Consider the following 26696-nt stretch of genomic DNA (forward strand, 5'->3'; position numbering starts at 1 on the left):
AGGGGATGCAGACCAGAGAACAGGCTGTCATTAGAACAGGCTGTCATCCCCACCTGCCTGAAGAAGTCCACTATTATCCCTGTACCCAAAAAATCCATGCCTCAACGACTACCGCCCTGTAGCTCTCACCTCCATAGCCATGAAGTGCTTTGAGAAGCTAGTAAAGGGCTACATCTGATCCTCCCTCCCCATCAACATGGACCCCCTGCAATTTGCATACCGCCCCAACAGGTCCACGGAGGACGCCATAGCCCATGTGCTGCACACAGCAGCATCACACCTGGACAAGAGGAAGGGGAACTATGTGAGAAGGCTATTCATCGACTACAGCTCGGCATTCAATACCATAGTCCCCTCCAAACTCATAGCCAAGCTCAGGGACCTGGGCTTGAACTATGACCTCTGCCAGTGGGTCTTGGACTTCCTGACGGGCAGACCCCAGGTGGTGAGAGCAGGCAACTGCACCTCCTCATCCATCACCCTCAACATAGGGGCCCCCCAGGGCTGTGTTCTGAGTCCCCTCCTCTACTCCCTGTACACACATGACTGTGTGGCTCAGCGGAGTAGCAACACAATCATCAAATTTGCTGACGACACAGTGGTGGTGGGCCTGATCTCTGCAAACGACGAGAGGGCCTACCTGGAAGAGGTCAAGGTCCTGGCGGGATGGTGCCAGGAAAACAGCCTCTCCCTGAACGTCAGCAAAACAAAGGAGATGATTGTGGACTTCAGGAGGTCGGGGGTCAAGGACTACAGCCCCCTCAGCATCGACGGGGCACCGGTTGAGAGAGTGAACAGCTTTAAGTACCTCAGAGCCTACATATCCGAGGACTTGACATGGACCACACACATTGACAGTGTTGTGAAGAAGGCACAACAACGCCTCTACTTCCTCAGGCGCCTAAGGAAGTTCCAAGTCAGTCAGAAGATCCTTAAGAACTTCTACTCATGTACAATAGAGAGCATCCTGACTGGCAACATCACCTCCTGGTTTGGGAATAGCACTGCACAAGACCGAAGCAGACTACAAAGAGTGACACGTTCAGCCGAACGCACAATTGGAGGGGGGCTCCCCACCCTCCAGAACATTTACAACAAGCGTTGCAGGGGCAAGGCTAAGAGAATCATTAAGGACTCCAGTCACCCGAACAACTGCCTCTTTGAACTGCTGCGGTCAGGCAAGCGATACAGGAGTCTCAAGGCGAGCACAGAAAGACTCAGAAGAAGCTTCTATCCCCAGGCCATCAGGCTGCTCAACGAACAATGAACACTACACAACAACCATCAAACGCACATAGCACACACATCCACACGCACACACTCACTTTAAACAAACACACTGTAGCACCCACTCCCCACACTTTATATTTATTGATAAAGGATTTGCACTACAACTCGTACACCTTACTGTAAATTGTACCTAAAATTGTACCTCATCCCATTTCTGCTTTGCACTATATAGTATTGTATATTAGTACACTGCATAGTATTGTATATTATATGGTAACTCAGTTACGTCTATTCTGCATCGAACATTGTACATATGTCTATACTGAACACTGTGACCTCATTTTATACTTCTAATTTACATGCTATACTATGTTATTTGATACTTATCTTGTCTAGCACAGTCTCTGGAGCGTAACAGTAAGAAGCATTTTGTATAAAAGTATTCTGTACTTCTGTATGACAACTATTAAAGAAACTTGAAACTTGAAACTTGAAGAGAAAGACATTCGTCTTGTTTACATCAGGGTCCCCCATTTTCAATTCATCATAACATTTATGACATACACAACATACAGATATACAGTACTGTTACATCCAGACATTTATGACATACAAGATATACAAATATACAGTACTGTTTAAGAGACAGAGTTTCTAAAAGAGAATATATACATTTGAGGGGGAAGAAACTGTACATTGGAGGGGGTTCGGTGGGGGGGAGGTTTGGACATTTACTGGGGCCAGTTTCGAATTGCAGCCTCCCGTAGATGCTCTTTGAGAGCGGTTTTGAAGGTGGGTAGGGATTCACATTCTTTTACGGCTGTGGGTAGGGCGTTCCACATTGTTGTGGTGTAACGGAGGTACCGCGAGTATATCCACAGTGGCATTGGGTCTTTATGTACACTGCTATACAATGCTATATTATACGATTTCAAGCTATACTATTCTTAAAGTGATCTTTCCTTCTGTAAAGTGTCCATAGTGTGAGCGTGTGCAGCATGAGTGTGTGTGTGCTCATGTTAAGTTAAAGTGGCTGCTAGTGTGTGAGCGTGTACAGTGTGTGTGTTGTGTGTGTGCTCATGTGTGCTTGTGCGTGGAGAGTTCAGTGTTCAAGGCTCTGATGGCCTGTGGGAAGAAGCTGAGCCTAAGTCTCTCTGTCCTCGTTACTGGTGCTCGCAGGCGTTTGCCTGACCGCAGCAGCATGAACAGGCTGTTGTTGGGGTGGTGAGGGTCTTTCATTATCCTGCAGGCTCTGGATTTGCACCTCTTGTTGTATAGGACCTGCAGGGTTGGTAGTGCAATACCCGTGGTACGCTCGGCTGAGCGCACCACTCTCTGTAGGGCCTTCTTGTCCTGTGCCGTGCTGTTGCCATACCAGGCAGTGATGTTTCCGGTCAAGATGCTCTCTACAGCTCCGGAATAGAAGGACTGGAGTATCTTCCCAGATACTCTGAACTTCCTTAACTGTCTCAGGTGGTAGAGGCGCTGCTTCGCCTTTTTTACGACTGAGTCTATGTGTGTTGTCCATGTCAGGTCCTCTGAGATGTGGACCCCCAGGTACTTGAAGCTGCTCACCCTGTCCACAGTAGCCCCGTTTATCCTCAGTGGTGTGTGTGTCTCCTGCTGTCTTCTCCTAAAATCCACGATCAGCTCCTTGGTTTTACCAATGTTCAGGAGCAGGCTGTTGTCCTGGCACCAGCGTTCCAGTACCTCAACCTCCTCCCGGTAGGCCTTCTCGTCGTTGTCCGAGATCAGCCCCACCACCACCGTGTCGTCCGCAAACTTCACTATGGAGTTGGAGCTGAACTTGGCCACACAGTCGTGTGTGTAAAGTGAGTACAGCAGGGGGCTCAGAACACAGCCCTGGGGGGACCCGATGCTCAGGGTGATGGTGTTGGAGGTCTGACCCCCCACCCTGACCGCCTGGGGTCTTTCACTCACTTCAAGTGTTGTGAAGTGACTGTGGCACGTAGCGGTACTGCAAGTTAAACTCACTCCCCCTTAAAAAGGCATCCAGACACGTTACCAAGAAGTGAATTCACCTCTTGGTACAGTGGTCTGCGATGTCGCCCGCGGCGCGGGAGACCGGGGTTCGAGACTCACTCGGGGCAATCCCTTAACACATTGGATGCCAGAGGTCGCTGTGGGCGTATGGCCGTTTGTGCCAGCGCTGTAATGCAATGGGGGTAGATGCCGGTGTTTGTAGTGCTAAAACTATATTAAATATTATAGCTATGGATCTAATAACAACGTCGATTGTCAGTGAATTTCTTCCGGTCAACATGCAAAAAACAGATTACATTTCATTTCCGTTGAGTATAGTTTTAGAGTGATCCTGTGTAATCCCAGGAAACTCCGGCATTTCATTATAAATCGTGCCATTTCTCGCCTGATTATTGAATCAATCTGAAATCAACTCTAGATTATCGGTATTATGTTTCATCATGCATGCACGAAAGGGTGGGGGGGAGATCGTTTTTCTATGCTTCGAGCGCCACCAACGGCATACATTACACAGTACATTACAGACACACGCTGCGATCGTGGGGAAAATAATATCGGATCAACGCAAGATTGATAACATATAGTCCTTACCTTGTCTCTGATGTACTGCAAAAAGAATAATCCAATTATCTGATCGCCATTCCAAATATCAACAGCGATCCTGTGTCCAACGTTATCCAGCATTGCACATGAACGGGCAGGCGGGGACCCTTGTCGATGCCATCCCTAATAGCGCTTGTTTTGGCGTATCGGACCGTTGCAGTCTCAGACAGAGTGCCACACAGTCCTACTTACTAATATAGCGAGATGTATGCCTTTTAACGACAACATACAGGTCCGTGACATTGAATAGAATATTAAAATAGAAAAAAAGAAAAACGGACCAAATAACGAGTTTACTCGTTATTGGCGTTCAACGCATGGCGCCCAATAACGAGTAAACTCGTTGTTGGCGGGGAATGCGTTAAAAGGCATACAGACACATTACCAAGAAGTGAATTCACCTCTTGGTACAGTGGTCTGCGATGTCCCCCGCGGCGCGGGAGACCGGGGTTCGAGACTCACTCGGGGCAATCCCTCAACAGGGGTCGAACTCTGACACACAATGCAGAGATGGCAATACGAGACCGGCTACAGTGGCATAATTGCGAAACGTGTTTAGTCCCTTGTTTGAGCCGAATCTGGGTTGAACATGATTTGTGGAACTCCCTCTGGTGTTGTGATCGTGGTATTCACTGACCTTTGGGAAGTATTTCGACATGTACATCGGTATCTTAGTGGTGTAGTGTATCTTGTAGACCAGGCCCATTGCAAGTTGCTGTACTCTGTCGTCTACTGGGCAGGGGTGAGGTTCAAGTTTCAAGTTTCAAGTTTCTTTAATAGTTGTCATACAGAAGTACAGAATACTTTTATACAAAATGCTTCTTACTGTTACGCTCCAGAGACTGTGCTAGACAAGATGAGGTGGGTTTTAGGAGTAAGATCAAGCAGTAGTCTGACCAGTTTGTTTTGTGATGTTTGTAATCTGGTTTTTAGTGCATTTGAGGTGCTTTGGTACCAGGAACGTTAGGTTATGACTATAACCAAGTTCTGTTAGTATAGCGACGCTCGGCATCGCTCTCTGCACTATCTCGCATACGTGCACGCGCACTGAATAAAGACCACAATGTACCTTTAATCCCAATATTCGTCTGACCACACCCCTATCAGCTTACCCATATAAGCAGGGGTGGGGCCACCCACTCTCCTCCTTCCCAAGCTTTCGCCACAAGGCGAGGTCAAAGGCTGCAGCGGCGTCGGATGCCGAGCGTCGCTATACTAACAGAACTTGGTTATAGTCATAACCTAACGTTCTGTATCGTATCGCTCTCGCTCGGCATCGCTCTCTGCACAAGGGAGGCCGAGCGAGAGCCAACGGCCGACAAATACACCCCGCTGACAGCCCCCCACAAACCATCAGAACAGGGAGGGCCGAGCCCCCCCGACCCACCCTAATGGCGGGCACCCCCCCTATTAGGGGCTTCACGGGAGGGCGACGGACCCGACCGTGCGAAGAGGCACTCAAGCAACTCAACGCACAGGGTGAGCAGACCGTGGCTTGACCCCACGACTACACACACGCACAACCCGCATGCCACCCGGGAACGAACGGAGGAACAACCTCGTTACTGCCCCCAGAATCACGGGGTCAAGGGCAAACCCAACCCCGTGGCAAGGCCGTAGCAGCGGAGCACGAAGGAAGACCCAGACCCACCAAAAGGACTGGACTCCCTAGAATGGGGGCCCGGAGAAGTCCATGATGCCAGCATCAAGACCCCACCAGGTGGGCACGTAGTGCCCCGCCCCCCACATCGCCAGCGTATTCGGACAAAGGCCCCTCAGTTACTGCACCTGGTATTCCCAGGCGGAATCCCATCCAAGTACTAACCAGGCCAGAACCTGCTTAGCTTCCGAGATCGGACGAGATCGGGCGTGTTCAGGTTGGTATGGCCGTAAGCCGAGCGGGCCCTGTCCCCCCAATAGTACACCGCCTGGCACACTGACCCTGCAGAACAGGCAGTCAGCATGGCCGTAAGCACACAAAAAAGGTTAACCAACGGAAGCAGGCAGCGCACCGGGGAAAAACCAGGCAACAGGCTGTTAACCCTAGCCTGGAGACTGCGGACGAGACAGGCGCCAGAGGGGACAGCTGAACACAGCCGCCCCGGCGGAAGGAGCGTAAGCTGGCGGTGTTGCATGACCAAGCCTCCATTTAAAAACCCCCACCCAGAGGGGTCGAGGCAGAGAAGGCTGACACGATTGGCAGACGTCATGAACGTGCAGGGGCACCCTCAAACGGTGAACCCGGGAGTTGACACTGCTCCAACACACCAGGGAATCAACCACCTCGGTGTTACCCAATGCGGTGGTTGTTCCTATAACCCCTCAAGAAAAAACTCCAACACACACCGGCTATACCGCAGTACAAGTGTTTCAGTTTCCAAAAAGGGTTAACCCAGGCCTACGGGTCGCAAACATCACTTCGGACCGGGCCTGGCGGTACGGGAAGCACAGGGTCACCAGAGGAGGTCAAAAAACCACCCCCACAGGCCCCTCTTCGCCATGCGTGAGAGAGGAGCAAAAAATAATGGAGAACCAGCCCCTAAGCACACCGTACCTGGTATTCCCCGGCGGTCTCCCAACCAAGTACTAACCAGGACCAACCTGTGTAGCGGCCGAGATCCGACGAGATCGAGCGCGTACAGAATGGCATGGCTGTAAGCCATGACGACAGTGCTGAGTAAAAACATACCCAACCAGGGTCTCCATAGCGCTTAACCCTGTGACACCCAGACCGACCTGGCATTTTTCCCCCTGAAAAAAGCCCAAGTCCCTCAGGGTACCAGAACAGCAGATCTGCATCCCCGGCGGACAACGGGTTCAACTGATCTGGACCAGCGTGACCAGAACCAGTCCCGTGCCCTAACCACGCCGACATGCCTACTCCAGGAGAAGGGCAGATATGCGTGTTGATCTTAACATGAAAAGAAGGCGCCACCCAGACGTTCGGACGAACCGCGCCTGGTGGCCCACCCCAAGGGCGTGAGACCCCACCACATATGTTCAGATCCATCCCGTCATCATCCCCCAGACATGAACGAGAATCCGTCGACAACCCACCCAGGTCATGGGATGTGGTCGTCGGAAGAGGAAAAACCCCCATCTCAGTTGCTTTATAAAAACGCTGTTTCAACCACAAGCAACCAAGGCGTGCCAGTCAATCGCCTGTTTACAGCGAGCTAGCACTATACGTGCGTCGGGACACACCCCCATCAATGAACAGGCTATTTAGACCTGTCATTGAATCCCCAAGGCGCCCAGGGGAACGACAAGAGGGGTGTGACACTCCCTAACTCCAACACTTCTGGAATAGAAAGAAGGAAGCATCAACAGTATGTATCCCAGTCTACACAGCCGGGGTAAAAAATGTTCACATTTTTACATCCCACCACCCTCCCATAGGAAAGAGACGGGGATCCCCAGAGAGACTTCCCACGCGAGCTGTACAGATTGAAAAGAATATATTGCACCTTGAGCCATGTAAAAAACTGGTTTTAGGGCCTCCGGGGAAGAGGCACTGAACCCATACACACTCAATAAACGAATTGAATCGAATATACATACAATAGAAAAGGACCCTTCTAGAGGGTCCACTCACTTTGACAATCTGAGGAGGAAGGCTCTGTACTCTGATGGAGGCTTCCTCACATGGAAGAAGGAGTCCGAACTCACAGAAGGCCTGAATAGGCGCTTGGTGAGGAGGAGCCCTGACCACCCCCCCTGAAAACAGATCCATCACATGGACCTGAACAGCACACGGAAGTCCTACCAACAGAGACGCGCACGGTGACGTACTCTATGGCGGGGGAATTCCTGCGGTGCACACGCCCAATATACCAGGCCGTGGGACCAGGAACTCCCTCCCCCCCCCCCCCCCCCCCCCCGTAACGTGCCGAACCGCCACGTGACGGGAACCTTGAAGGACAGGGGGTGTACCCCTGACCGACAGAACAATGGGGAGAGGAAAGGTTACCAGTTCACCCCTTTACGACCCCACACCCATGATACGATGTAACGACAAAAAGAGAATATTACACAGTCATAGTCAGCTCTATGAAGCGTTTCACAGCTCCACACAGCGCATGAGCTAACCTGCTATCTGACTTTTACTAAGGAAAAACACAGAATAGAGAGGGCTCTAAGAACCCCGGTCCAACATACACATGTGCTTCCGTGGCCAGTACAACCCAGTTGTAGGTCACATGACACACACAACCCATCATCACCTACAAAAAATGGCAAAAACACTCAACAGAGGAACGCCGTTTTTTTCACAATGAGAGAATACATCATTCTTGATTAGTATCGACCACAGGCCTTGCTAAGCACACATGACAGCAACCAAACCAATTTCCCTTTAGGAAATAAGTTTCTCCAGCAGATTTAGCACAACCTCAGCAATCAAGCTAAGAGTTACATCGTATCCCTACCACACAAAAGACACAATTAATGCACAACATGTCTGATAGGAGGATGAAAAAGTCCCCAGGGAACCGGGGGGGAAACACAATCCTCCTATTTTACCCTCAATACGGCCAGTTAAAACAGGAAAACCTGTTAATGTGTGAACACACTGTTCATTGTCATTACAGTCTGAGAAAGAACATTCTTTTACTCACTTGTCACCAAGCATAGCTTCATAGGTTAGTTACCTTAGTTGTGAGTACACGGCCGTGTTTCTCACACAACAACCAGATCATTACATCCCGTTTGCACGGAGAAGCTAACTGCCAGTGACAAAAACAGCTCACACATAACCCGCAACGTATCCTAAATGCATTGTAGCAACACACGTTTTGGGAAAAACACCGTTATTCACAATACATTTAGCAAAGTAAAACCAGAAGACGTGTTATGAGGTCTGGTCAACCCCGTTCCTACCCGGAACGCAGATCAGCGAAGTGCAGTCACAGACACCGTAGGAACACAGCCGCTCCTGTGTTGTCCGAACTGGGCAGCGTCACCGCCCCAACCCGCACTACAGTCCCCTGTTGATGCAACCTTGCCGTCCTGGCTCAGGGCAGGGTCGACGAAAACATCCCCTGTCAAGGATGACGTCGTGGTCAAGAGTGTAAAACATGTTAAAATCAAAGCACGTTCAACAGAATAGTATCAAGCTAACGGCTGCTCCAACCGTTCGGGTGCTACTGCTTCTGCTCGCGAGACGCCGATCTAACGACGCACGCGATCAGAAGCGAGCTCACGGCGGCGCGCGAGAAGCTAAGCTACCCCGCGCCAGGCCATGGCCATAGCAGCAAGCTAACGTTACCTAGCGACCACGACATGCTAGCCCCGCAGCTAACAGCTGACTGGCTAATAGTAGGCCCTAAGCAGGCCATGCAGCGATCCAGCAGGCTAACGCAGCAGTTAACAGCTGACTGGCTAACCGTAAGCTATGAACATGTAAACAATGACATAACACTCACCCAGACAGGCCGCCGTTCTGAACCTCTCCTCACTTTTTAAGAGAAAAGAGAAAACAAGATGTCAACACCGCTTCACAACGGTGACTTTACCACATCCGACGGAATCAGCACAGTACCAACTGGCCTGTGTAGCTGACTTTGAACATGAATCTGCCGCTATCGCACATTACATGCACATATCCCCTCGTGAAGGAATACTCTCATTTGGATATGAAAGATGGGGCCTTAACACGGTGACAGAGAGAATCCACTCGTCCAGAACACACAGGGATCACCAGTGTCAATGGTCGCGGCCCACTAGTTAAAACTATAATGGTCTTCAGACCAAGGCCTTCTGTCGCCTAGGTGGCTGAACAAAGGACCCTAGCCTGGGGCCGGTTTCCATAAACTTTGTCAAGTAGCCCCCATAGCACTAACAGACAAGTGGAGCCCGCCAGCAAACACTACTCACCCAACCTGGAACGCACCGCTTCTCACAACAGCGGCATGTCCGACAGTTCAGCTGTGGCCTGACAGGTTTCACCCCAACAAACACAGCAAGGAACTGCAGTTGAGAAGCATGCAGCGGCGTGCTCCCAATACGAAAACCGGTGGAGGGTTTTTAGAATGATCATCATCTTCCAGACACTCCAGTACGAAGACAATATCGCCGTATTTTCTCGAAAATAGTGAGAGAGAAAATAAAGATATGATGTCAACGTATCCTTGTTTCCCAAAGCTGCTCCTAAACCTTTCTTCCATCATGGTGTCAAGTGTGGGGATCTACAGAGGCACTTCTTCCTTGTGGTGAAAGCGAGAAGGAGGAGAGTGGGTGGCCCCACCCCTGCTTATATGGGTAAGCTGATAGGGGTGTGGTCAGACGAATATTGGGATTAAAGGTACATTGTGGTCTTTATTCAGTGCGCGTGCACGTATGCGAGATAGTGCAGAGAGCGATGCCGAGCGAGAGCGATACGATACAGAACTGATGTGCTACTGAGTGTAACTATAAGACTAGGGGTTGCTACTGACTGTGGGCTGGTTGAGGTGGGAGGACAGGCTACAGTGTAATAACCTGGTTGGTTCCCCTGCTGCGAGGACAGCTTTGTCACAGTGTTATCTCTCTCGCTCTCTCTCTCTGTCAAATTCTCACAATTCTATTTTTCTCTTCTTTTTCAAAACCTCTCTGTTTTCGCTTCTTTTCCACATCTTTCTCATCTTTTCTCTTTCCACATCTTTCTGTCTCTGTCTCTTCCTTCCATACTCTGTACCCTCTCTCTCTCTCCCTTTCTCTCTCTCTGTACTCTCTCTCTCTGTGCTTTATAAACTGAATTGAACTCTTTCAACACAGTTCCTTTCAATAACTACTGAGTATGTAATGTATCTGTACCGTAGATTTACCAAATTCCTGTGTAATCTGATGCCTCTCTCCAGCCCCCCCCCCCCCCCCCCCCCCCCCAGATTTAACCAGATTATATGCTTTAAGTAGTATAGTGATGACCTCACCTCTCCATCCTCTGAAACATGTTGGTTTTTAACATAAAACATAAAAGCATTCCAACCCCTTCAGTGTTTAGCTGAAAACATTGTACATTTCATACAGATATGAAAGTGTACTGGTGTCGGTAGAGAGACATTTTGCTGGTGCGTTTGGTGCCTCCCTCTTTCTCTCCTTCTCTCTCTCTCTGTCAAATTCTCACAATTGACTTTTTCTTTTCTTTTTCTAAAGCAAAATGATCTTTCAACATCTTTCTCTCTGTCTTACTCTTCTTCTTCCTTCCATACTCTGTACTCTCTCTCTCTCTCGCACTCTCTCTCTCTCTCTCGCTCTCTCTCTCGCTCTCTCGCTCTCTCTCTCTCTCTCGCTCTCTCTCTCTCTCTCTCACTCTCTAGTGTGTGTCTCTCTCTCTCCAGTGTGTGTGTGTCTCTCTCTCTCCAGTGTGTGTGTGTCTCTCTCTCTCCAGTGTGTGTGTATCTTTCTCTAGTGTGTGTGTGTGTCTGCATGTCTCTCTCTCTCTCTCTCTCTCTCTCTCTCTCTCTCCAGTGTGTGTGTCTCTCTGTCTCTCTCACTCTTCTCTCTCCCCAGTGTGTGTGTGTGTGTATCTCCTTCTTTCTCTCTCTCTCTCTCTCTCTCTCTCTCTCTCTCTCTCTCTCTCTCTCTCTCTCTCTCTCTCTCTCTCTCTCTCTCTCTCTCTCTCTCTCTCTCTCTCTCTCTCTCTCTCTCTCTCTCTCTCTCTCTCTCTCTCTCGTGTTTACTTACAGTGTTAAAACAAACAAAACAAAGCAAAACAATCAAACAGTACAGATAGTGCAGGAATATATGTGTGATTGACAGTCTTTATGGTGGTTGTATTGCCATGTTTTCAAAGTCTCTTTGGGTCTTTGCAATTTGTAGGAAGTATTATGTCTCTTATGTCTTGGTATAGTGGGCAGGTTGTTAGGAAGTGTAGCTCGGTTTCCACCTCGTCTTGTGTGCAGTGGGTGCACATTCTGTCTTCTCTTGGGAGCCAGGTCTGCCTATGGCGGCCTTTCTCGATGGCTAGGTTGTGCTTGCTGAGACTAGCATTCTCAAATAGCCAAATAGCATTCCAATTTGTTCTGGTTTTGGGTTGATTTTTTCCAACGTATCAGAGTTTTCTTTTTGTTTTCTTATAATTTGGTTTAGTCCAGTGTGGTTTCTGTCTGGTGGCTCTGCTTGTGTTTGTCCCAGAACCAACTGGCTGAGCGGGCATCTCTCTAGGGCAGGGGTCTCAAACTCTCGGCAAATCGCTTCCGCGCTACCTGTTGAATGGGTCAGCACATCACAGATGCAATGCTGACCCTCTAGCTGTTTTGCACACGGCCCTGCCTGGCCTTATAAGGAGTGGGGAGTGTCTGTATGCAATGGATGGACATCGCAGTATTTTTTCGTGGAGTTCAATGGAAATTCTACGTGCCTCATATGCAAGGAAAAAGTTGCTGTTCTAAAGGAGTATAATCTCAAGCGTCATTACATGGAGAACAGTATGAGAAGTATGATGGAGATGAGAGGAAAAACTTGCCACGCATGTTGAAAGTCACTGACATTTTATGTCCAGTAAAAAAAGAGTGAAGTGGCCCTCCTATGAGATCACAAAATGTTTTTTTTTTTTTTTAGATAAGACCTTTTATACTGATTTAAGGTTGCTGTGTGTTTATCACAGCCTTATGTATACTTAGAGATCATTTTTTTAATAAATAATATCAATTATTAAATAGTTATTTTTCAATAAAAAATAGCTCTAGTATCGTATCGGTATTGGCTGATATCGACATTCAGGTATTGGAAGTGAAAAAGGTGGCTCTGTGCATCTCTACTTGTGAGAGGGTCAATGGAGACTTTGTGATCTAACGCACCATTTCAAAAGCTTTTTCTACCCCCATAAAATAAACAAATAAAAAAAAAATCTAGAAGAAGCTGTTATTATAGATAAGGATATAAGCCACTAGGTCACGCCAGGCAATCCAATCGTATTACATCTTATTACATCTGGGCAGAGAAAACAACAACACAGCTGGGTCAGTCTGACCCTCGTCTGTGGTGAGAAGCTGTTAGTGGAGGGAGCTGGGAGCATGTGAGGGGCGCCTTTAACATGGAGGAGCCCATCTGAGCTAAAGCCCCCTCCTGGCTTTTACTCCCTGCTCTGTCGTGAAGAGGATTGGAAAAAGGAACAGGTTCATTGTGGGTCTCAAGGCGCACACGCTCACATGTGTGTTCTGTTGACTAGTACTGAACCCAGGTTGTATTTAAACTAGAGGTGGGCATAGATTAATTTATTTAATCTAGATTAATCTATCTGCAATCCTGGATTTAATCTAGATTAATCTAGATTAAAATGGCTCAAAAAAAAAAAAAAAAAACCTGCCGAAGGCATTCAAAATATGTGTGTTCTACCCAAATAATGGCCAGAAGTAAGTCCTTACTTTTTCTTTCCTCCTTATGTTTCTCAGGCCAGGTGGCCCATTACACCATGAGCCCATCTCCCGTTTCCAAAATGCATTACAGACTGTTTGAAAAAGCTGTTTTGCTATGATAATTGGTAATGAAATATCAAAATAATGTTCAATAAGATGTACTTGTGTTTAATAAGTTGTTTTATTCAGAAGTTAACACAAATAAATAATATTACCAGTACAGTACAGTATCTAGCACACTCTCAGGAGCAAAACAGAAAGAATCATTTCAAACTTGAACTATGTGACATGGCTTGAATCAACTGCTCCAGTGGCCAATGGTGTCAACTGTGGTTGTACTGGGCAGCTCCCAGGTGTGAATGGAACTGTGTGAATGTGAAGCAGGGCGTTCCTGAAAAAGAGCATCTGTGCTCAGCGAACCTACCCTGGGTAAATAAAGGTAAAAAATTTTTTTTTTTTTAAAAATAGATTAATGCGTTAATTATATTATCGCGCGATACTAGTATAGCGTTAACGCAGCACGTTAACGCCGTTAACGGCCCAGCTCTAATTTAAACACTGTGATGTTGACTAGTACTGAACCCAGGTTGTATTTAAACACTGTGATGTTGACTAGTACTGAACCCAGGCTCAATTTAAACATTGTGATGTTGACTAGTACTGAACCCAGGCTCTATTTAAACATTGTCTGGTGTGATGTTGACTAGTACTGAACCCAGACTCTATTTAAACATTGTCTGGTGTGATGTTGACTAGTACTGAACCCAGGCTCTATTGAAACACTGTGGTGTTGACTAGTACTGAACCCAGGCTCTATTGAAACACTGTGGTGTTGACTAGTACTGAACCCAGGCTCTATTTAAACATTGTGGTGTTGACTAGTACTGAACCCAGGCTCTATTGAAACACTGTGGTGTTGACTAGTACTGAACCCAGGCTCTATTTAAACATTGTGGTGTTGACTAGTACTGAACCCAGGCTATATTTAAACATTGTGGTGTTGACTAGTACTGAACCCAGGCTCTATTGAAACACTGTGGTGTTGACTAGTACTGAACCCAGGCTCTATTGAAACATTGTGGTGTTGACTAGTACTGAACCCAGGCTATATTTAAACATTGTGGTGTTGACTAGTACTGAACCCAGGCTCTATTGAAACATTGTGGTGTTGACTAGTACTGAACCCAGGCTCTATTGAAACATTGTGGTGTTGACTAGTACTGAACCCAGGCTCTATTTAAACATTGTGGTGTTGACTAGTACTGAACCCAGGCTCTATTGAAACACTGTGGTGTTGACTAGTACTGAACCCAGGCTCTATTGAAACATTGTGGTGTTGACTAGTACTGAACCCAGGCTCTATTGAAACATTGTGATGTTGACTAGTACTGAACCCAGGCTCTATTGAAACACTGTGGTGTTGACTAGTACTGAACCCAGGCTGTATTTAAACATTGTGATGTTGACTAGTACTGAACCCAGGCTCTATTTAAACACTGTGGTGTTGACTAGTACTGAACCCAGGCTCTATTTAAACACTGTGGTGTTGACTAGTACTGAACCCAGGCTCTATTTAAACATTGTCTGGTGTGATGTTGACTAGTACTGAACCCAGGCTCTATTTAAACATTGTCTGGTGTGATGTTGACTAGTACTGAACCCAGGCTCTATTTAAACATTGTCTGGTGTGATGTTGACTAGTACTGAACCCAGGCTCTATTTAAACATTGTCTGGTGTGATGTTGACTAGTACTGAACCCAGGCTCTATTTAAACATTGTCTGGTGTGATGTTGACTAGTACTGAACCCAGGCCATATTTAAACATTGTCTGGTGTGATGTTGACTAGTACTGAACCCAGGCTCTATTTAAACACTGTCTGGTGTGATGTTGACTAGTACATGCCATCATTTCACTGGTCGCTTTAGTGTTAAGAAACTGTGCTGCATCCTCTCACCAGGCTCCAATGTAAGCCAACAGGGGTTGGGGTCGGCAATAGGCGGCCCGCGGCCGAAATTGGCCCGCCAGCAATAATTTCTGGCCCGTCAGTTTATTTTGAGAATATGATATTTATTTTATTTTCATCATATTTTTTATTATATGCATACTTTATGTTTTATCCATGTTGAGAGTGAATAACAGGTATAGGCAGGGAGGTGCAATGTACCGTATATATAGGCTTGCTCAAAGTGAGGTGGACAGCGCGTGGTGCTGAAATGGGAAACACAGTCCATGAAATAAAAACACCAGTTCAGTAAGTCATTCAAGCTTTATCTTTACTCATGACTGACGGCACCACACATGCATGTGAACAGTAATGCAATTAAAAACAATGCAAAAACAATGCAATTAAACTTTAAACAAAAAGAGTGCTTGAAGAAGCTCCTGAAATGACGGCGCTATAGGTATTTGAATTACGAGACATTCGGAAGTCCATTAGCTCCATTTCCAGTGCAGCCTCATCTAACAAGGTTAACTATCATAATCGATCGTCCCACCATATTCCTTTATCCGTAATTGATCAGTCTCCCCAGTTAGTAGCTAGATTAATATATTTAGCGTAAGTGTCAATAATCGATCGCGGGGGATTCCCCAATCTGGATGCGTCAGTCCCAGTCTCCTCCGTAGACCAGACCGTCTCATTTAACAAGACGAGGCTTGTTTGAGATTCAATAAGTATAATAATAAGTAAGACAACGGATAAGTTTAACGAATTCCATATAAATCGATAGTTTTAACATTAAACATTCAACATTAAACCAGTCCGTGGTCCGTGACCGATAGAGAGAGGCGCTTTATAATACAATGGGAAAAAAGACAAAGGTATAATGTTCGAGCCTAGTCTCCAGCATTCGTTGCGAGCGCCTTGCCCACTGCGCCACGAAGCCGCCCAAATTCACTATCATTATATTAAATTAGCCATTGTTTTTGGTTCTGGCCCGCCATACAATGGCTTGGGGGAAAATTGGCCCGCGGCCAAACCTAATTGCCGACCCGTTAAGCGAAAGCACTAATGTACTGAAGAGATCCGTGAAATGATGGTCTGTACTAGTCAACATCATGCCAGACAATGATTATTAATAGGGCCTGGATTAAAATAAAAACAAACCTGTTCTTTAATATTGTTTGTTTGTGTGTGTGTGTGTGTGTGTGTGTGTGTGTGTGTGTGTGTGTGTGTGTGTGTGTGTGTGTGTGTGTGTGTGTGTGTGTGTGTGTGTGCTTTGCCGCTTTTTTGCATCTGTGTTTGAGTACTGTTATGTGTGTGTGTGTGTGTGTGTGTGTGTGTGTGTGTGTGTGTGTGTGTGTGTGTGTGTGTGTGTGTGTGTGTGTGTGTGTGTGTGTGTGTGTGTGTGTGTGTGTGTGTGTGTGTGTGTGTGCATTGTGCATGTGTGTCCATGCTGAAGCCAGTGTCTAGAGAGATGGACTAAGCAGATGGAGGGCAGAGAGAGCAGTAAGCACCACTAAGAACCTGAAGCACTCAATCTACAACACTACCCTGGGAACATACAGGCAGACAGACAGGCAGACAAACAGACAGACAGACAGACAGACAGACAGACAGACAGGCAGACAGACAGACAGACAGACAGGCAGGCAGACAGGCAGACAGACAGACAGACAGACAGACAGACAGACAGACAGACAGACAGACAGACAGACAGACAGACAGACAGACAGACAGACAGACAGACAGGCAGACAGGCAGACAGGCAGACAGACATGCACTGCACGTAAATCTATGACAAATGATACAGAGTGAATCAGATGGATATCTGATGGGATTATTTTCCATATGCGGTCAAGGATTAATCTTTAATAACCTTCTGAACTATTTAGTTTTTTTCCATACATGGGGATTAGGACCTGGGTGCTGCAACTCCCCCACAGTCACTACACAATAGAATTACCTCCAGCTATTAAAGGACCATACCACTCTTTTTGACACGCGAATTACTACAGAAACCACTGGGTATAAGATATATAAATTAGTACTACTGAGTAATAGTGCTAATCAGGTGTATGTACAGGGTTGTAGTATTGATATGTACAGTGATACAGGTATAAAGACACTACGGTAGTAAGTCGTACTGGCCAGCAGCGTAACTAGTAAGAGTAGGTAAGGGATATGTACAGATATATGTTACGATTCCTGGAACGTTTCGTTGGCATGTCGGTGGTAGAGATGAGTAGAACCCAGAATGCAGACTTAACACGAGGAGAGGTAGTGGAGGATGAAATAGACGAAGCACGAGTCATGGATGAACGTGGCAAACAATACAAAAACTGACTCACGGGGAATACGGAGAAACATAAGGTTGACAGCACACAGGACGAGGGTAACATGAGTAATGATCCAGCAAGGAAGGCAGGGCAGACAACACTAATATACACAGACTAATTGACACATGAGGGTGATTAACACTTTAACATGAGCGGGCACACACTCATGCCGCACACTTATGGCCAAAAGGAAAGGCCACTTTAAATTAGAATAGCAGGAACAGTGTATTGCACTACCAAAGCTACCTAGCATGTCCTATATGCTCTGTAAATAACTATGTACAGATACCGAGATGTCACACCATGTTACCTGTTACCTGTTTATTGCACAATGTTGTTTTTTATTGGATTCTATTATATGTTGTAACACTGTATTGCACATCGTTGCGGGCAAGACCACCCGCATTTCATTGTATACTTGTATGCCGTGACAATTAAAACTCTTGACTTGACTTGACTTGGGAACAAGACACAGCTGCGTGGAAAAGACTGAACAACCTGGGGTTCAAGTTCTTTAGTTCTTTAATAGTTGTCATACAGAAGTACAGAATACTTTCATACAAAATGCTTCTTACAAAATGCTTCTTACAAAATACTGAAACATGATGAGACTAAATAACACATAGATACAGACACAGGGGAGAAATCACTAGACTAGACAATGGGGCACAACACAGACAGCAGATACACAGACAACAGATTAGTGAGCATGACAGAGAACAAATTAATAAACATAGACAAGCACAAATGCATTGATTGATTGATTGATTGAAACGTTTATTAACAGATTGCAGAATGGGTACACTACAGTACAGCTCAAAACATACAATTGTTAAGGGGATGTAGACCAGAGAAAGACTTTCGTCTTGTTTACATCAGGGTCCCCCATTTTCAATTCATCATATGACACACACGACATACAGATAGACAGTACTGCTACAGTACATCTATACATTTATGACATACCAGATTTGCAAATACAGTACTGTTTGTGATACTAAAAAAAATCCAGAAAGAGTGTATATACATTTGACATAGAAGCTGAAAACACGAGAAACTAAACACAGCTTGGCTGAAAAAGGCGCACGGTGCAAAACGCTACACAGCGAGGAAACAGGAGATCCAGGATACCGGGAGCTTCACAAATGATAAACAGAGTAGCACGACAGGATAACGGGAAACAGGGTAATTCCGCGAACGGCAGGAATAGCAGGAAGACGGGAACGGGGCAAGGTAAACAGAGCACAGGGAGCTTCACGGACGGACTGGGTATACAGAACAGGACAATGACGCAACACCGGAAACAAGGGAGAGGCAGGTATAAATACAGACACGATGATTACAATAGGCCACAGCTGGGGAGACACAGACAGACTAGAATACATGACAAGACTGAATAACAAAAGGTACAGACACAGGGAACAGGGTGCTAGACTAGACAGGGGAACAACGCAGATACAGGAACGCGGGGAATGATAATAAGACAGAGAGCAGATTAATGAACACAGACAGGACTAGACACGACAGGTGGAACATGAATACAGGCAGTAGTGGCAATAGCAGCAACAGGCCACAGGATGACAGCAGAAGACAACTGTTCATGAGCCCGTGGGTGGAGGATGGCAGCAGAGGAACACTGTTCATGAACGGGACATGATTGTTCATGAGTCCAGAGAGAGGCAGATTACCACACAAAGGAAGCTAGAGATTGTTTGATCAAATATTTTTGAAGAATTTCTTGGTCAGAAAAACGGGGAGACATTGAAATAGGAATAGAAAAGTTTCAGCACTGTTTGACGAACATTGTTACTCAGTTGTAAGAGTCGTACCCTTCCTGCTGACTTGTCTTACGGAACCTGTAAGTCGCTTTGGATAAAAGCATCAGCTAAATTGTCAAAATGTAAATGTTCTCAGTTCAAGCCCTGCTCCTCCCGGGCAGCGTGTCGATGTGTCCTTGAGCAAGACACTTAACCCCTAATTGCTCCCGATGTGCAGGCACCTTGCATGGTCGCTTCCGCCATCTGTGTGTGAATGTGTGATTTTCAGATACAATAGAATCCTATGGCAGCGGTGAATCATCAGAACATAACCACCACATTTTTCAGTAACGGTGAAATATTATGAAAAAAAGACGGACACAGTGATTGCTGTATTTCTGTATTGTAAAATGACTTGTATGGCCCTTTAACTGATTGAGGACAAACAAACAGACACACAGACACACAGCTAATGGATTACAGCTTTTTGTCTAAAGCCTCTGGCGTTTTTAGTTTTCTGCTTCGATGAGTCACTGTCTTTGCACACACTTCTGTTGGCTTGGTTTGTGTGTTGTTTGTTTATTGTCTGTGTATTGTTTGTCTGTTGTTTGTTTATTGTATGTGTATTGTTTGTGTGTTGTTTGTTTATTGTCTGTGTATTGTCTGTGTATTGTGTGTGTGTTGTTTGTTTATTGTATGCGTGTTGTTTGTGTATTGTCTGTGTATTGTCTGTGTATTGTGTGTGTGTTGTTTGTTTATTGTATGCGTGTTGTTTGTGTATTGTCTGTGTATTGTCTGAGGTGTTTGTGTGTTGTTTGTGTATTGTCTGTGTATTGTCTGTGTATTGTCTGTGTATTGTCTGTGTATTGTCTGTGTGTTGTTTGTGTATTGTCTGTGTATTGTTTGTGTATTGTCTGTGTATTGTCTGTGTATTGTCTGTGTATTGTCTGTGTATTGTTTAATAATAATAATAATAATAATAATAATAATAATAATAATAATAATAATAATAATAATAATAATAATAATAATAATAATAATAATAATAATAATAATAATAATAATAATAATAATAATAATAATAATAATAATAATAATAATAATAATAATAATAATAATAATAATAATAATAATAATAATAATAATAATGATAATAATAATAATAATAATAATAATAATAATAATAATAAAATAATAATTATAATAATAATAATAAATTGAATTTGTATTGCACTTTTTGTTCACTGGGATCCCAAAGTGCTACAGGGTTAAAACATAGTTAAAAAATTAAATAATTATTAGTAAAAAAATGTATACAGAATAAAAATAAGATAAAAATAGAACATAGTTAAAAACATAGTATAAACAGAAAATTAAAGACAACAGCACAAGAAAAAGAAAAACAGGTGTGGTGCAGCCGTGCAGAAGGCTCGGTCACCCATGGTGCAGAGCCGGATATTGGGGACCCAAAGGAGCAGGCTACCTGCGGATCTGAGGGTACGGGTGGAGGATTGTGGAGCAGGGGCGGCGATATAGGCGAGGCAGCCGCCTTAGGGCCCGCGGGAGGTCTGGGGGAGGGGGGGCCCGGGACTGAATGGAGTTGCCGTTCGCGTGTGGGACTGGATCGACAGACTGACTGTGCGTTTGTTTTGACTGTAGGCTCCTCCCGTTTTGCCAGTACTGTGGTACGAGTACGACTGATAGCGTGTGGTTTAGGAACAGGGCGTTTTACACAAATCCAGCGCTCCCTTTCTTGGCTGTGACGTAGCCACGTAAGTTTCACAAGCAGCGCGGAGGTAAACAATAAAGATGGCGTCGGTTACGAATAGTTTCATGCCGCGTTCACGTTACGTGGGAAGAAGCGGAAGAACCAGCTTCCGACTGGGAAAAACCATTCACGTCAGCCTCCTAGTGGTAATTCCTACTAGGACATATGGGATTTTTTATAGACCCCGATATCTCCCACTTCGCGTCACGAATTGCGGAAGTATGGATGTGGGCGTTTCATCGAGTCAATGCGTGAAGGCTTCCTAGTTGTAGCAACGAGATGTCCTCTGGTTCTTCCGCTTCTTCCCACGTAACGTGAACGCGGCATCAGAGGAAAAAGATCGCTTGCTATAGGGGCAACAAGCTATAACACATCCAACATAATAAGTCACCTGAAACATCACCACCGCTACGATGGTGTATTCAAATCCGACGACGCCGAGCAGCTAAAGGGGACATTTACTGAGGACCAGCACAAAGTGTGGATATATTATGATTTAACAAGTCTATCTGTCCAGGACGATGACAACATTATTGCAGGTAAGCAGGCAGCCTAGCCGTTTCTAACTACTAACGTTATCACGCTAGCTTGGATGCTAACTAACGTAATGTCATGATGAATGAATTAAAACTTTATTTAACAGATTGCAGAATGGGTACAATACAGTACAGCTCAATACATACAATTGTTAAGGGGATGCAGACCAGAGAAAGACTTTCGTCTTGTTTACATCAGGGTCCCCCATTTTCAATTCATCATAACATAATGATATACATGACATACAGATAGACAGTAGTGCTACATCTATACATGACATACCAGATTTGCAAATACAGTACTGTTTGTGATACGAAAAGAGTCCAGAAAAGAGAGTATATACATTTGACGTATTATTATTGTATTGTGATATGTTTTGTTTCATGTTGGAAAAAAAAAATTTATACATTTTTTTTTAATAATACAATAAATATCTGTGAGGGGGGTGTTGCCCGAGCTGTCAATCTCGCCTCAGGGCCCGTGGTGCATTCCAACCGCCACTGTTGTGGAGTGATGAGTTCCTGAAGGTAGAGGGGTGCGTGTCCGTTTATGCAGTTATGGGTGAGCATCAGGATTTTGTAATTGATCCGGGATGAGACGGGGAGCCAATGTAGTGAGTGGAGGATGGGGGTTATGTGATTGTGTTTACGGACTCTCATCAGGATCCTGGCAGCGCTGTTCTGGATGTATTGCAGCTTTTGGATGCTCTTGCCAGGAATCCCGATGAAGAGTCCGTTACAGTAGTCCAGTCTTGAGGAGACAAAGGCATGGACATGTTTGTGTATTTTTATTTTATTTTGACTGACATTGATTAAGGTTTCTCTTAGCAGTATACAGTAAATGTCACATAAAGCAGACCATAGTATTTCATTACATCATCTTCGCAGCCATCTTGGTAGGCAAACAACCGATTATTGTAATCAAAGGTAATTATGGTTAAATGGTGATTGTGGCACAAAGACCTGTGTTTACGCATAAAAACATTATAAATACTACTTTTATATCATTTTATCTAGCTATCATTTTCATTGTTCCTTCTATTCGATCGTTCAGACGGGCGTTTTTAAAACGAGAAACCTATAAAGACACCTATATATAAACCTATTTAAACGCGAAGCGTTTGCCTCACGTAAAGAAGCGTTTTCCTCACGTAAAGAAGCGTTTGCCTCACATAAAGAAGCGTCTGTCTCACGTAAAGAAGCGTCTACCTCACATAAAGAAGCGCCTGCCTCACGTAAAGAAGCGTCTGCCTCACGTAAAGAAGCATCTGCCTCACATAAAGAAGCGTCTGCCTCACATAAAGAAGCGTCTGCCTCACGTAAAGAAGCGTCTGCCTCACATAAAGAAGCGTCTGCCTCACGTAAAGAAGCGTCTGCCTCACATAAAGAAGCGTCTGCCTCACGTAAAGAAGCGTCTGCCTCACATAAAGAAGCGTCTGCCGCACGTAAAGAAGCGTCTGCCTCACGTAAAGAAGCGTCTGCCTCACATAAAGAAGCGTCTGCCTCACGTAAAGAAGCGTCTGCCTCACGTAAAGAAGCGTCTGCCTCACGTAAAGAAGCGTCTGCCTCACATAAAGAAGCGTCTGCCTCACATAAAGAAGCGTCTGCCTCACATAAAGAAGCGTCTGCCTCACATAAAGAAGCGTCTGCCTCACGTAAAGAAGCGTCTGCCTCACGTAAAGAATTGTCTAGTTAAGGAATAATGTCTCCTCCACACGGCGTCTCATAACACCTGCAGAGGCGCTGGGAGTCAGACGCTGCCTGCCTTCACAGACCCAGCGCACTGGAGCCCGGCGGGATTGACACTTCAAGGAGGGCGGGCTCTAGCGCTGCAACGTGGCCTGCCATTCGCTGCTCTGGTAGAGAGAAATGCGCATTGAGAGAGAGAGAGAGAGATAGTGAGAGAGAGAGAGAGAGAGAGAGAGAGAGAGAGAGAGAGAGAGAGAGAGAGAGAGAGAGAGAGAGAGAGGGAGAGATAGATAGATATATATGTGAGAGAGAGAGAGAGAGAGAGAGAGAGAGAGAGAGAGAGAGAGAGAGAAGGAGAGGGAGAGAGGGAGAGGGAGAGGGAGAGAGAGAGAGGAGGGGGGCAGTTCAGCTTCCAAACCATCCCAACAGTTCATTTCATCGCACGCTTCCAGTTTGAAGCTCCTGTGCAGCTCAGAGTAGAAAACAAATAAACAAGACACCAGTTGTTGAGGAAAGAAAAAATGTAAAGAGAGAAAGAAGGAGCAGACGTACAGGACGTACCTGTATGTGATAAAGGAATTTTCGGAGGGAAACAGAAGAAGAGTGACGCAGGAGAAGACGAATCACGTCGTGGGGGGGGGGGGGAAGCTGGAGGAAGTTTGAGGAAGCTTGAGGAGTGACCTGACAGAATCTTTGAATGTGGACACTGATACCAAGAAGGAAACAAAGAGAGCGAGAGAGAGAGAGGGATCCCCACTACCCTTCATCCCTCGAGGATCTTTCGGACAGCAACAGGATTTACCCGTTCCTTTCTGTTCATTCCTTTATCTCTTCCTCCTTTTTTCTCTCATTTGTTCCATCCCTTCATCTGTAGTCACTGTTTGTTGTGGTATCTCAGGGGAGTGGCATCAGTTTTGGGGTGATCTCGCTCTCTCTTTCTCTCTCTCTCTCTCTCTCTCTCTCTCTCTCTCTCTCTCTCTCTCTCTCTCTCTCTATCTCTATCTCTCTATCTCTCTCTCTCTAAGCACTCTCTCTCTCTCTCTCTGTGTCGAGACTGTGAGTGGGTGGACTTGCTCTCTCCTCTGTCTATTTTCGGACATTTGTGTGTCTGTGTTTGAGCGTTTGGGTTGATTGTGTGTTTCCGTGCACGGTTACGTGTTTGAGTTGATTGTGTGTTTGCGTGCACGGTTACGTGTTTGGGTTGATTGTGTGTTTGCGTGCACGGTACTTGCGTGCTTGCTTAGCTGCCGCTGTTCCCTAAGCTGTTGCTGTTGTCGTCCTTTTAAAATTGTGCATAGCTGGTGAGGCTGCTGGTTTACAGGGGTGTGTGTGTGTGCGTGCACATGCTTATGGGCGAGAGAGTTTAGGGTGGTGTGTGTGTGCGTGCACATGCTTATGGGCGAGAGAGTTTAGGGTGGTGTGTGTGTGCGTGCACATGCTTATGGGCGAGAGAGTTTAGGGTGGTGTGTGTGTGCCTGCACATGCTTATGGGTGCGAGAGTTTAGGGTGGTTTGTGTGTGCGTGCACATGCTTATGGGCGAGAGAGTTTAGGGTGGTGTGTGTGTGCGTGCACATGCTTATGGGCGAGAGTGTTTAGTGTGTGTGTGTGTGTGGTAATGACTAGTGCGTCGTTGCGTGTGAATGTTGAGTGATTACACTGCTGATGGTCAGTGACGCGCACACATATGCACGCACATACACATACATACACTGTTAGTCCACTAAAGACTGAATAGGGATTGAGGATCCCATGTCGGAGGCGTCTGCTCTTGCATAGTGAAGTGTGTGTGCGTGTGCAGTGATACACAAGAACTTCAAAGAACTTCATCTACTCTCACAAACTCGAACAGGCAGGGTTTTTGCACGGAATTGCGGTAAGGAATATCCAGTTGCACAAAACGCCAGTGTTTCTCCCATGCATTATGCATATGCCTGGATCCATAATGCAGGAGGCAGAGTTCTGCTGAGGGCTCTGGAGCATGAGCTTCCAACGTTTCCTCAAGGTCTCAGCTTTTGCGGAGCGCGCTCTGTGGTCTAGCGGGTGAGGAGACGTACCGCTCGCTCCTGGTGTTGCAGGTTCGAATCCAGGTTGTGCGTCATTCCCCATCTCTCTCTCCCTCTATCTCCATCTCTCTCTCTCTCTCTGCATTTCATTACCTCTGGATCTTTTCTGTTTTGAGGCTCTTCAAATTAAAAGGAGCCTTTAGAAGCTGGCGTTAAAGTACTAGCCTCTGTTCCGACAGCCCTCGCCTCTCTACTCACGTCCACTCTCACCCCTCCCCTCCCCTCCGGGGCGCCGCACCCGGTTGGCTCTCCACAATGATTAGCATAAACAGCATCCACTCGGTGGGCCGCATGCGCTCGCGCTCCCTCTGCTCGGTGCGCAGTGGGCGGGACATACGGCCCCTGGATCCTTTCCGGTACCCCAGAGCCCCGCGCTCTCGCTCCCTCAGACCCCTGGCCTTTCCCGACCTGCTGGGCAAGACCCAGGATGGACAGAACCACCCACAGGCCCGCAAGAAGAAGGTAGAACCCCACCAGAACCCTGTACCCTCCGATCTGAGTAATACAATCTGTGATGAATGGAATTGTGGGATTGACCCAGCCAGTATTGTCGCACATAGAATTGTGAATGTTGGGGATAATATAATTATGTGTGCAACGCTATTACCATAGATAATTAAGATAAATTGATGATAAGAATGAACCGTGTGATATATTGATCTCGGGGATGATTAGACACACGTAGCTTGACTGATTTGCTTGACAGGGTCTGATTTGGGGCGTGTTACAAGTTCAAATGCCAAGGGTTCCAATTATCTCTCTCTCTCACTCACTCACTCACTCACTCACTCACTCACTCACTCACTCACTCACTCACTCACTCACTCACTCACTCACTCACTCACTCACTCACTCACTCACTCACTCACTCACTCACTCACTCACTCACTCACTCACTCACTCACTCACAGTATCTAACTCCCTGTTGTCTCTCTTACCAGGCGTCCTACAGCTCCATTAAGACAGAGAAGCTGCAGTGGACCATGTAAGTAGAGTGGATGTTACACACAACTCACTTGTTTCTGTTTCCAAATGTGATATAGAGCAGGGGTTCCCAAAGTGGGGGTCGCGACTCGCGACCCACTGAACTTAGGCCACTGAACTTAGAATCAGGCCAGGCCAATAGTTAGATAACCTAGGTGAGGAACAACCAGGAGATCACTGCAACCCACGCAAGTTGGAGAACTGTCTCTCTCTATCTCTCTTGCTCACACGCACGCACTCACGCACGCACACACACACACACACACACACACACACACACACACACACACACACACACACACACACACACACACACACACACACACACACACACACACACAAAGGGAGCCACATGTGATTGGTGGAGGCGGGACCCTTACAAAAAACTAAAAATCCATCAAAATCAGTGTTGTTGCTAATCATACATAATGCTAGCCTGTTTTTTA

General features: G+C 46.1%; 1 protein-coding gene across 2 annotated transcripts in view; it reads left to right on the top strand.

Moving 5' to 3' along the window:
* The window catches only part of psda (pleckstrin and Sec7 domain containing a), a 116171-nt gene that overhangs the window by 50399 nt on the left and 39076 nt on the right, over positions 1 to 26696 (top strand). For both annotated transcript variants that reach the window (XM_084322093.1, XM_084322094.1), the window contains exon 7: positions 26208 to 26251. In XM_084322093.1, the coding sequence (XP_084178219.1) occupies positions 26208 to 26251 (44 nt within the window). The remainder of the gene's footprint in view (positions 1 to 26207; positions 26252 to 26696) is intronic.

The sequence above is a fragment of the Notolepis coatsorum genome (genome assembly GCF_963971535.1).
Source record: "Notolepis coatsorum genome assembly, chromosome: 9".
In the NCBI taxonomy this organism is placed as follows: Eukaryota; Metazoa; Chordata; class Actinopteri; order Aulopiformes; family Paralepididae; genus Notolepis; species Notolepis coatsorum.